Source organism: Myripristis murdjan, chromosome 7 (genome assembly GCF_902150065.1).
Source record: "Myripristis murdjan chromosome 7, fMyrMur1.1, whole genome shotgun sequence".
NCBI classification, from domain to species: domain Eukaryota; kingdom Metazoa; phylum Chordata; class Actinopteri; order Holocentriformes; family Holocentridae; genus Myripristis; species Myripristis murdjan.
Genome location: NC_043986.1, coordinates 450,001 through 462,500, shown reverse-complemented (window position 1 = coordinate 462,500; position 12,500 = coordinate 450,001). Strand labels below are relative to the sequence as shown.

The following is a 12,500-nucleotide window of genomic DNA, read 5'->3' as shown; positions in this document are numbered from 1 at the left end:
TGTCACTTTATATTAATATAGAATTATATTTATATGTATTTATATGAATATTTCATGTCACCTGTGTGTCTTCACCTGTGCTTCAGATTCTGGGTTACGCCGACTACGCCTTCACCTCCATCTTCACCGTGGAGATTCTGCTCAAGGTGAACAAACACATGTTGATGTGGTTTTTACAGTCATACGAACCAAATAAGAGGATATTAATGAGATAAATATGAATACGTGTGTGTGTGTGTGTGTGTGTGTGTGTGTGTGTGTGTGTATGTGTGTGTGTGTCAGATGACGGTGCACGGGGCGTTCCTCCACCAGGGCTCCTTCTGCAGGAACTGGTTCAACCTGCTGGACCTGCTGGTCGTCAGCGTCTCACTGGTCTCCTTCTTCCTGCAGTCAGTAACACACACACACACACACACACACACACACACACACAAAAACACAAACACACACACACACACACACACACACACACACACACACACACACACACACACAAACACACACACACACAAACACACACAATATGAAAGTGCCTGTAGTTGTATGTGTAACTGTTGAACGTCTCTGAAGCTGATGTCTTGTTTGTGCTGCTGCTGTCCCCTGCTGGAGGAACAGAGCAGTTACACTTTTCCATTTCAGATAAGATGCTGCACAGATGGAGGTCATGTGTTCAGTCATGGACCATGGATGATGATTTCTTCTGCTTTTTTGTGTTGTTCCAATGCACATAAAAGAAATAAACACATGTTTACCAAAAACATTTTTAATTGTAACAATTTCTGGGAGAAATGGTGTATTTTCTGGAAAAATTCCAGGGGTGCCAATACTTTGGTCCATGACTGTATGTGCATGTGCAGATGCTCTCCTGGCAGCAGCTCGGACTGCAAAGCCAGGAGCTACGATGTGGCTCCTCCCCACAGCGAGGAGGAGCAGTGTGAGGCTGGAGGAGGAGGAGCAGTGTGAGGCTGGAGGAGGAGGAGGAGCAGTGTGAGGCTGGAGGAGGAGGAGGAGCAGTGTGAGGCTGGAGGAGGAGGAGGAGCAGTGTGAGGCTGGAGGAGGAGGAGCAGTGTGAGGCTGGAGGAGGAGGAGCACTGTGAGGCTGGAGGAAGAGGAGGAGCACCCCACCTCCACCCAGCCCAGGACAGAGCCGGCCTTCCTCATTTGTTACGTACTGAATTTCCTCCCTCTCTCTCTTTCCCTCTCTCTCTCTCTCTCTCCCTCTTCCTCTCTCTCTCTCTCTCTCTCTCTCTCTCTCTTCAGCTCCAGTGCGATCTCAGTGGTGAAGATCCTCAGGGTCCTCAGGGTGCTCAGGCCTCTGAGGGCCATCAACAGAGCAAAAGGACTCAAGGTACTCAACACTGTGTGTGTGTGTGTGTGTGTGTGTGTGTGTGTGTGTGTGTGTGTGTTGTCTGGTGTGTAGTGTTGCTTGATGTAATCAGACTAAACGTGCAGCAGGAGAACCCGCCTGATGTTCCAGCTGCAGTTTGTTGTTAGTGAGACAAAGAAGCTCTGCTGCTGCTGAAGGAGGAAACGTTTCCAAAAGACCTCCTGGGCTTCAAAGCTCCTGGAAGCTTCACCAGCATTTAACCTTTGAACCCTGAGCAGGCTGAGCTCATTTCTCTGAACAACGTGAGGACAGAAAATTAACAAACTAATAACAACAAATGAAAATCTGCAACAAATTAGAAAAAAAAAAGTCACAAGAAAATTGACCTGAAATTATGTTTAAAAAAGCAAGAAAGGGGGTAGAGAGAGAAAGAAAATTATTACAGAGAAAACAGAGAAAGATGTCCAGAAAAAATTTAAAATATTACACTAAACTATTTATTTGCAGTTATTACAGTTATTACAATTATATATTTAAAATGATGTTACAGGAAAAAAATATTTTCTTTTGTTTTTTTTCTCATGAAGTTGCTCTTTGCTTTTATCTCTGCATGTTTTTGAAAAAAAAAAAAAAACAACTGGTTTTGAGCTGTGCAGGCCTTCATCAGGGTCTTCATCAGGGTCTTCATCAGGGCCTTCATCAGGGCCTTCATCGAGGTCTTCATCGGGATCATCATCAGGGTCTTCATCAGGGTCTTCATCAGGGCCTTCATCAGGGTTATCATCAGGGTCTTCATCGGGGTCTTCATCGGGGTCTTCATCAGGGCCTTCATCAGGGTCTTCATCAGGGCCTTCATCAGGGCCTTCATCAGGGTCTTCATCAGGGTCTTCATCAGGGCCTTCATCAGGGCCTTCATCAGGGTCTTCATGGGGATCATCATCAGGGTCTTCATCGGGGTCTTCATCAGGGTCATCATCAGGGCCTTCATCAGGGTCTTCATCAGGGTCTTCATCAGGGTCTTCATCAGGGCCTTCATCAGGGCCTTCATCAGGGCCTTCATCAGGGTCTTCATGGGGCCTTCATCAGGGCCTTCATCAGGGTCTTCATCAGGGTCTTCATCAGGGTCTTCATCAGGAGGCCTGTCTGATTGCTCATTAAGAAGACAGAGACATGAATTTGAAAAACACAGAAGACACAGAAACCCTCTGTTTTGCTACGGCGACGTTTTGAACAATGGAACAATGAACTGACCTGAGGACATGTGCATCACCTGTGTGTGTGTGTGTGTGTGTGTGTGTGTTGCAGCATGTGGTCCAGTGTGTGTTCGTGGCCATCAGGACGATCGGGAACATCATGATCGTCACGACGCTGCTGCAGTTCATGTTCGCCTGCATCGGCGTCCAGCTGTTCAAGGTCAGAGCGTTTCCTACTGACTGGTGCTCACTCTCTAACTCTGTTTTACTTTCTCACGTGCATCATTAGTGTCAGTTATTAACTCATTTAACTGACTTGTATGTGTGTGTGTGTATGTGTGTGTGTGTGTGTGTTTCAGGGTAAATTTTACCGCTGCACAGACGAGGCCAAACACACACCTGAGCAGTGCAAGTGAGCCGCTTCCACGTCATCATTTAATCCACAATTCCTCTTTTGCTGAAAATACTAGGATATTTTTAAAATCCAAACCAAATGTGTGTGTTTGTGTGTGTGTGTGTGTGCAGGGGGACCTTTGTGGTGTATAAGGATGGTGATGTGACTCACCCGATGGTGAGAGAGAGGATCTGGCTCAACAGCGACTTCAACTTCGACAACGTGCTGATGGGCATGATGGCGCTCTTCACCGTGTCCACCTTCGAGGGCTGGCCGGCGTCAGTACCTGGCTGTGTGTGTGTGTGTGTGTGTGTGTGTGTCAGTCTCCAAAAGTCATACCTCAGTAAAAGTAAAGATGTTTTGTTAAAATTTTCCTTTGGTCAAACTGAAAGTGAAATTTCTGGCGGGTGTAAGAATATTACTTGTTAGAAAGTTTTAAAGTATTTGATATTAAATGTACTAAAGTATCAAAAGTACAAATATCCAGCTGGAGCTGACCTGAGCTCAGCTGGCCGGTCTGGAGGTTCTTGAAGATGCTTCTCCTCTTCAGCTGTGACAGACAGGTGGGAGTCCCAGCTGATTCACCTGTGGGCTCCAGGTCGCCGGCTCGTTAGCGCCCCTCCCTGTTGGGACCACGTCGTTAGTGTCGTTAGGGTCACCTGACTCCAGAGTGAACGGTGCTCGTTAGGGATGAGTATTGATCATTCAGGGCCGGTACTGATTATTGTGAATCAAGAACAGCAATAACAGATATTTAGGACCGATTCTCAAATTTTAAGCAAATTTGAGAATTGCAGTGTCAAAATTGACAGTTCTAGAAACACTGACACAAACCTTGTTTAGAAATTTAAAAATATTATTTAACATTATTAAATGAGAAAAAAATTAAAAACAGCACAAGAAAATAACCATAAATTATGGGGCAAAGACATTAAAATGTTCTAGTGATGCTTATGCAGGTCCACTGAGAAGGGAATGAAAGTGGACGTTAAAGGACGTGTCTCTGTCCAGGCTGCTGTATAAAGCCATCGACGCCAACGGGGAGAACTCCGGCCCCATCTACAACTACCGGGTGGAGATCTCCATCTTCTTCATCGTCTACATCATCATCATCGCCTTCTTCATGATGAACATCTTCGTTGGCTTCGTCATCATCACCTTCAGGGAGCAGGGGGAGCAGGAGTACAAGAACTGCGAGCTGGACAAGAACCAGGTGAGCAGCACCTGTCCCCTCAGGACATGGAGCAGAGACCAGTGTGTCCTCTGGGACACGGAGGAGGGGGCTTCCTCCAGGGTTTGGGCTGGATGATGCCGGACAGAGCAGCTCATACGTTTGCTTGACGCACTAGTATTTCCCAGACTCACCTGTCTCAGCTTCACGTTAGCAGGTGCAGTGGCAGCACTTCACAGACGCAGTGAACAACGTTTCACTGGAGTCATATTTGATTTTTTTCCCCCATAATTACACAATGTTTACACCGCCTGTGGAATTAAATGACACCAAGTTAGACAGGAACCTGATGAAGCTGGAAGAACCAGCAAGTCGACAGCAGAACCAGCCAATAAGAACATTTCTTAGAGAACTTGCCCACCTGAAGTATAAAAATAAAGGAATGTGACATGGCTGGAAGAATGAATGCAGAGGGGGACGGGGTGTTCTTCAGAGATCGTAGCTGTGACTCGAGGTTTGATTAATCAAAACAACAAATCATTTGACCTTCATCAGTCACCCAGTGTGTGTGTGTGTGTGTGTGTGTGTGTGTCTGTCCTGGCTCATGTCTTTGTCTATTTTTCTGTATAAATATAATTAACATGCTGTCTGTGTTTGTTTGCATCAGCGTCAGTGTGTGGAGTACGCGCTGAAGGCTCAGCCGCTCAAACTCTACATCCCCAAGAATCCAGTTCAGTACAAGTTCTGGTCCATCATCAACTCGACCGGCTTCGAGTACGTCATGTTCGTCCTCATCCTGCTCAACACCGTCACGCTGGCCGTGCAGGTATGCTCTGATACAGCGATGATGATGATGATGATGATGTGATTGTTATCCAACATGTGGAACATCCAGTTTGTAGTCCACAGTGTTTTTTCTGTTTTTTAATGTCTGTGTTATTGTTGAGTTGCATTTCATGACATGAAAGGTGCCAGATTAATAAAGTTTATTACTATTAGAGGTGGTGTTCTCTCCTCAGTGTGATGACTGTGTGTCTGGCTGCTGACGTGGTGGTGTTTTGTGTCTGCTCTCTCAGCACTACGAGCAGTCCAAGACCTTCAGCTACATCATGGACATCCTGAACATGGTGTTCACCGGCCTCTTCACCGTGGAGATGCTGCTCAAGCTGCTGGCGCTGAGGCTCAGGGTGAGGAGGCACCGACGCCGACACTGACGCCGACCGGCACCTCTGCTCTGGCTGCCGGCCGCAGGCGCCTCGCTGACATCAAGTTATTCTGTCCTGAAGCCTGTTCCCTCTGCCTGTTCCCTCTGTGTTCCCTCTGCCTGTTCCCTCTGCCTGTTCCCTCTGCCTGTTCCCTCTGCCTGTTCCCTCTGTGTGTTCCCTCTGCCTGTTCCCTCTGTGTTCCCTCTGCCTGTTCCCTCTGTGTTCCCTCTGCCTGTTCCCTCTGCCTGTTCCCTCTGTGTGTTCCCTCTGCCTGTTCCCTCTGTGTGTTCCCTCTGCCTGTTCCCTCTGACTGTTCCCTCTGTGTTCCCTCTGCCTGTTCCCTCTGTTTATTCCCTCTTCCTGTTCCCTCTGTGTGTTCCCTCTGCCTGTTCCCTCTGCCTGTTCCCTCTACGTGTTCCCTCTGTGTGTTCCCTCTGTGTGTTCCCTCTGCCTGTTCCCTCTGTGTGTTCCCTCTGCCTGTTCCCTCTACGTGTTCCCTCTGTGTGTTCCCTCTGTGTGTTCCCTCTGCCTGTTCCCTCTGCCTGTTCCCTCTGCCTGTTCCCTCTGTGTGTTCCCTCTGCCTGTTCCCTCTGCCTGTTCCCTCTGCCTGTTCCCTCTGTGTGTTCCCTCTGCCTGTTCCCTCTGCCTGTTCCCTCTACGTGTTCTTCCTGTGTGTTCCCTCTGCCTGTTCCCTCTGTGTTCCCTCTGCCTGTTCCCTCTGCCTGTTCCCTGTGTGTGTTCCCTCTGTATATTCCCTCTGCCTGTTCCCTCTGCCTGTTCCCTCTACGTGTTCCTCCTGTGTGTTCCCTCTGCCTGTTCCCTCTGCCTGTTCCCTCTGCCTGTTCCCTCTGCCTGTTCCCTCTGCCTGTTCCCTCTGTGTTCCCTCTACGTGTTCCTCCTGTGTGTTCCCTCTGCCTGTTCCCTCTGTGTTCCCTCTGCCTGTTCCCTCTGCCTGTTCCCTCTGTGTTCCCTCTACGTGTTCCTCCTGTGTGTTCCCTCTGCCTGTTCCCTCTGTGTGTTCCCTCTGCCTGTTCCCTCTGTGTTCCCTCTGCCTGTTCCCTGTGTGTGTTCCCTCTGCATGTTCCCTCTGCCTGTTCCCTCTGCATGTTCCCTCTGCATGTCATGAAAGGTCATTCATAAATAAAGTTCATCGTTATGATTCTTATTGTTGTAGTTAAGGAGACTTTGGACTGACAGAAGGCTCAGACAGAGGTATTGTGGGTAATATTTTGGACTTGCTGTGAGTGAATCTTCCTCTCTGTGGTTCTGCAGCACTACTTCATCGACGCCTGGAACTCCTTCGACGCCCTGATTGTGGTTGGCAGCGTGGTCGACATCGTGGTCACTGAGTTCAGTGTGAGTATTCAGCTGCAATAATACAGTAGTACTAGTAGCTGTATTACAAGTAGGACTGAACAAGTACAATATCCAAATCACAATCTGCATCACTGTATTTTCTGTTTGTTTGCTAAAGACCTCAACATCAATCACACCATCATCATCATCATCATCATCATCATTTTAATATTGTTTTTCAGTGAAAATGAAAATTATAATTATCATTTCCACTAAATTAATACTGTAAAATTAATCTCAATATATTTTTACCGTGTTGTTCAGCTCTAATGACAAAATGTGTATTCTTAATGGAAGCAGTAGCAATAGTGGTAATCTGTAGTTGTAGTACTTCTTATAGTGGTTGTAGTAGTATTTATAACTTGGGGTCTATCAGTATACAGCACCGCCACCTGGTGTTCATATTGCAGTACTGCAGGGCAGCATTCATGTTTCTGTTCATTTTCTGACCTTTTACTTCATTTAACTGTTGACTACCAGTTCTTCTCTCTGTCTCTGTCTCTCTCTGTCTCTCTCTCTCTCTCTCTCTCTCTCTCTCTCTCTCTCTCTCTCTCTCTCTCTCCCTATGTCTCTCGCCCTCAGAGTGGGGAGGACAGCTCCCGTGTGTCAATCACCTTCTTCCGGCTGTTTCGAGTGATGCGATTGGTCAAGCTGCTGAGCAAAGGGGAGGGCATTCGTACGCTGCTGTGGACCTTCATCAAATCCCTGCAGGTCAGAGGTCAAAGGTCACTGTGGGGCTCAGGGTTCACACGCAGGAGAACCTGAGAGTCGGTCGATCTGATTTTACAAAAAGGATCAATAATCAATAATGTTGTCAGGCTCTGTGTGAACACGGTGACAGATAAATGCAATTTACTTCATTTCTTTAGAAAATGGTTTAAAACCTGTAACTGTGGTCCATGAAGAAGCTCATTTTATCAGTCAGAGACAGAATCAGAGTCTAAGTGATCATACACATCCAAATAGTCTACATTTTTATATTTTTAAATGTATAGTAATTTTTATTATATATTGTTGTTAACATTTTTAATATTTTTATGTTTATATATTTATAACTTTAACTTTTGTGCTGAGAAAAAATGTTTTTAAATGTTGCTATCTTGTGTATCTGTTATCTTACAGTTTATCATTTTAAACATTTTTAAATTTGTGTTTTCTGTCTTTATTAATTGTTTTAATAATAACAGTGCTTTCCAGGATAGAGTAATAGTTTTTTGCTGAGCAGAATGCCCAGGGTTCCCTCAGCATTTTGAACGAGCCAAGAACCTCTGACACGACGATGCTGACACTTCATATGAATCTATTTTGAAATGAAGCTTTCACACCCCTCTGAGGTGTTGAGTGCCCCCTGGTGGCCGTGTGGCGGCACCACCCTGCCCCGTGGTGGCGGTGTGGCAGCGCTGCCTTGCTCCTGGGCACAGCATCATTGACCTGGTCCTCTCTCCCTACAGGCACTGCCGTACGTTGCTCTGCTCATCGCCATGATCTTCTTCATCTACGCCGTCATCGGCATGCAGGTGAGTCAGCGCCGGGACGTCCTGGCTGGCAGGATTTTTTTTGGGGGGGGGGTCTTGCCCACTATAAGGGCTGAGTCAGTGTTGTAAAGTTGAGGGCAAAGTCACAGAGACTACAGCTTCTTATTCATGGTTAAAAAGTCTCTCTCTGTGTCTCCCTGTCTGTCTGTCTGTCTCTCTCTCTCTCTCTCTCTCTCTCTGTCTCTCTCTCTCTCCCTGTCTCTCTCTCTGTCAGACCTTTGGGAAGATCGCGATGCAGGATCACACTCAGATCAACAGGAACAACAACTTCCAGACCTTCCCTCAGGCTGTGCTTCTCCTCTTCAGGTCAGTACTCTCCTTTCTTCCTCCTCCTCTTCCTCCTCTTTCTCCTTCTCCTCCTCCTCCTCCTCTCCCTCCTCTTCCTCATCTTCATCTTCAGTGCAGCAGTTGATCCCAATACGCTTTGGATGATTTTTATGTTGATCCTGCCGGTGCTTCATCCAGTAAATTTCCAGTCAGACGTGGTGTTCCTCAGGGCTCCTGACTGGGGCCTCTGCTCTTTCTGGTTCTGTTTTCTTCCTCTGGAGAATTTTATCATGCAACTCACCCAGAAACACAGATTACATGTTAAATAGAGGAGTGAGAGCAGCATGCTCCAGCAGCAGGAATGTCACATGTCCAAAAAGTCAGCTTAGTTAGCGTCAGGTTTTGGTTCTGGTTGAAGAAAGCCAAACTTCCTGCCCAGTAGCAAAGTTGTCGTTGAGTTGCGAATTGAACCCATCAGACACACACACACACACACACACACACACACACCTTTACTGTCCACTATGACTTCCACTTTCAACTTCCTGTTTCCACTCTTGTCTTTTCCCTGCTGAGGAACACATTCCTCTCCTCTGCTGCACTGAATTAGATTTTGAGAGGCTGTTTCACAAAAATTTGGAAGACCATTTCTCTTATGGGCATTGCAGAAGTAATTGCTGTTCTGGTTGTATATATTTCTCTGTCACTTGGAGACTTGGGCGTCATAGGCGTGTTAATGTGTCTGTGTGTGATGAGTCCAGGTGTGCGACAGGTGAGGCGTGGCAGGAGATCATGCTGGCCAGTCTGCCGGGGAAACGCTGTGACCCCGAGTCCGACTACGAGCCCGGAGAGGAGTTCAGCTGCGGCAGCAACTTCGCCATCGTCTACTTCATCAGCTTCTTCATGCTGTGTGCCTTCCTGGTGAGACACACACACACACACATACATACACACACACACGCACGCACACACACACACACACACACACACACACATACACACACACACACACACACACACACACACTCTGATCTCCTGCCCCTGACTGCGCTCGTCTCCTTCAGATCATTAATCTGTTTGTTGCCGTCATCATGGACAACTTTGACTATCTGACCCGTGATTGGTCGATTCTGGGACCGCATCACCTGGACGAGTTTAAGAGGATCTGGTCTGAATATGACCCCGAGGCCAAGTACGACACACACACATGCATAACCAACTCTACTTAACAATAATACTAAGAATGTCATATAATAACACGTTTACTTCTATATATTTATTTTTATTTGTTTTTATCTGTTAATTTAGAATTTAATCATTTAATAAAATAATTTAAATTAATTTTAGTAATTTGGACCAGAAGCCGAAAATAATCCTGTGTTTGTATGAAAGAGCTGTGTTCGGTTCTTGTGTTTTTTTTATGAAATATGACGTGATGATGGGTTCTTCACGCTGCACTGCCCTCTGCTGGCCGCTCTGCTGTTGCAGCTTCTCTGAACTCTGTTTTCTGATCCGCTGTGGACAGATCCATGTTGCTGTTGTTTGTATTCACCTGTGCTCTTCTGTGTTCTGCTGTGTTCTGCTGTGTTCCACTGAGTGTTCTGCTGTGTTCCACTGAGTTCTGCTGTGTTCTGCCGTGTTCCTGTTCCTGCAGAGGTCGGATAAAGCACCTGGATGTTGTAGCTCTGCTGAGGAGGATCCAGCCTCCTCTGGGCTTTGGGAAGCTCTGTCCTCACAGAGTGGCCTGCAAGGTAAACAAACCACACGTTAAAATACCTACAGTATATTTATACATACCGTATATACCACATATACACGGTAATATACCTACAGTATATTTATACATACTGTATATACTGCAGTCAGGAAGTAGTGGTCTGTATATAACGTATAAATGAGGTCTGAGCAGAAACTACAGTACAGTTGTACTTAGATCTTATTATTATCTTATTCTTTATTTTTTATTTATTTAATCTTGTAATCTGTGGATACTGCTGAAAAACTGCGAATTTCCTCCTCCTCCTCCTCCTGCTCCTGCTCTTCCTCCTCCTTCTCTTCCTCCTCCTTCTCCTGCTCCTCCTCCTCCTCCTGCTGCTCCTCCTCCTTCTCCTCCTGCTCCTCCTCCTCCTCCTCCTGCTCTTCCTCTTCCTTCTCCTGCTCCTCCTCCTCCTCCTGCTGCTCCTCCTCCTTCTCCTGCTGCTCCTCCTCCTCCTCCTCCTGCGCTTCCTCCTCCTCCTCCACCTTCTCCTCCTCCTCCTCCTCAGCGTCTGGTGGCGATGAACATGCCTCTGAACTCTGACGGGACGGTGACCTTCAACGCCACCCTGTTCGCTCTGGTTCGCACGGCGCTCAAGATCAAGACTGAAGGTCAGTGAGGATTCAAACCAGCAACCCTCCTCCTCCTATCTTGGGGGCGGGGTCTTCTATGTGGGCGGGGTCAGACTCTGTCCCCTGCACTGGAAAAAGTCAGTAAGTCAGTCGGTGACATCGACTCCTCTGACAGCCGCTGACCTCGTTAATGTCACTTTCCCCAAACTGACCAATCACAGTCCAGGAGGCTGACATCACCATGACAACAGTGGAAAACAATAGACCTTTCTGCTGGTGGACACACACACACACACACACATTCACACACTGTGTTGTTGCTAGGTAACGTGGAGCAGGAGAACGAGGAGCTGAGGGTGATCATCAAGAAGATTTGGAAGAGAATGAAGCCAAAGCTGCTGGACGAGGTCATCCCTCCTCATGAAGGTACAAGTACTGCCAGTACTGCTGATACTAGAGCTCCTACTAGTACTACTACTATCAGTACTACTGCTTTACAGGAGTACTGCTGACTGTAAGAACAGAACATAAAATGACTTGATGATGAAAACAGAAACCTGCTTTCTTATCTCCTCTCCTTGTCTCCTCTCCTCGTCTTGTCTCCTTGCCTCCTCTCCTTGTCTCCTTGCCTCCTCTCCTCATCTCCTCGTCTCCTCTGGCAGAAGAGGAGGTGACGGTCGGGAAGTTTTATGCGACCTTCCTGATCCAGGATTATTTCAGGAAGTTCAGGAAGAGGAAGGAGAAAGGAGGATTCACCGGAGAGCCCGACTCCACCAACCCGTCCGCTGTGCAGGTGTGTGTGTGTGTGTGTGTGTGTGTGTGTGTGTGTGTGTGTGTGTGTGTTTTGCTGTCGACTCCCCTCAGAGACAAAGTTTCAGCTGACTGTTTGAGGTTTGGGTTTGACATAAGGGACAAGACACTCAGAGTAACATGAATGTGTGTGTGTGTGTGTCTGTGTGTGTGTGTGTGTGTGTGCGTGTGTGTCTGTGTGTGTGTGTGTGCGTGTGTGTGTGCGTGCAGCTGTGTAAGGCCGGGCTGAAGACGCTGCAGGATCTGGGTCCAGAGATGCGTCTGGCTCTGAATCAGGACTTTGAGGAGGAGGAGGAGGCCATGATGGAGGAGGAGGGACAGGAGGACGAGGCTCCGTACAAGGTCAGCCCGCACAGTGACATCACGGTGACATCACGGTGACATCACGGTGACACATCACAACACTGGGCCAGAACACAACATGAGTTTCCTTCAAACCGTAGAAATAGAATTGAGTAGAATGGGCCTGTGTGTTGCCAGGGTAACAGGCTGAGGTCACCATGGCGACAGAGGAGTGTGTTGTGTGTTTGTGTGTGTGCATCATGTTTCCATGTTGTGGAAGAGGAAGTGATGAGTCAGAGTGCGGCGGCCGAGGAAGTGGCTCCGCCCCCTCCGGAGCCGCACGCCACATCCTGGATGTTCAGCATCAAATCACCAAGAAACACCAAACAACATGTGAAGGGACGAGATGACTGTAAACATGTAAACACCAAACAACATGTGAAGGGATGAGATGACTGTAAACATGTAAACACCAAACAACATGTGAAGGGATGAGATGATTGTAAACATGTAAACACCAAACATGTGAAGGGATGAGATGACTGTAAACATGTAAACACCAAACAACATGTGAAGGGATGAGATGATTGTAAACATGTAAACACCAAACATGTGAAGGGATGAGACGACTG

At 47.2% G+C, this 12,500-nt stretch overlaps 1 protein-coding gene across 1 annotated transcript in view; it reads left to right on the top strand.

The window, feature by feature from the left end:
* The window catches only part of cacna1fb (calcium channel, voltage-dependent, L type, alpha 1F subunit), a 45,832-nt gene that overhangs the window by 25,398 nt on the left and 7,934 nt on the right, over positions 1 to 12,500 (top strand). The window contains exons 23-42 of the mRNA XM_030055775.1: positions 87 to 146; positions 283 to 389; positions 1,261 to 1,348; positions 2,633 to 2,740; positions 2,880 to 2,932; positions 3,046 to 3,192; positions 3,926 to 4,127; positions 4,753 to 4,911; positions 5,162 to 5,272; positions 6,563 to 6,646; positions 7,229 to 7,357; positions 8,098 to 8,163; positions 8,396 to 8,487; positions 9,210 to 9,369; positions 9,513 to 9,640; positions 10,103 to 10,199; positions 10,713 to 10,815; positions 11,101 to 11,202; positions 11,439 to 11,569; positions 11,797 to 11,928. Coding sequence (XP_029911635.1) covers positions 87 to 146; positions 283 to 389; positions 1,261 to 1,348; positions 2,633 to 2,740; positions 2,880 to 2,932; positions 3,046 to 3,192; positions 3,926 to 4,127; positions 4,753 to 4,911; positions 5,162 to 5,272; positions 6,563 to 6,646; positions 7,229 to 7,357; positions 8,098 to 8,163; positions 8,396 to 8,487; positions 9,210 to 9,369; positions 9,513 to 9,640; positions 10,103 to 10,199; positions 10,713 to 10,815; positions 11,101 to 11,202; positions 11,439 to 11,569; positions 11,797 to 11,928 — 2,259 coding nt within the window. The remainder of the gene's footprint in view (positions 1 to 86; positions 147 to 282; positions 390 to 1,260; positions 1,349 to 2,632; positions 2,741 to 2,879; positions 2,933 to 3,045; positions 3,193 to 3,925; positions 4,128 to 4,752; positions 4,912 to 5,161; positions 5,273 to 6,562; positions 6,647 to 7,228; positions 7,358 to 8,097; positions 8,164 to 8,395; positions 8,488 to 9,209; positions 9,370 to 9,512; positions 9,641 to 10,102; positions 10,200 to 10,712; positions 10,816 to 11,100; positions 11,203 to 11,438; positions 11,570 to 11,796; positions 11,929 to 12,500) is intronic.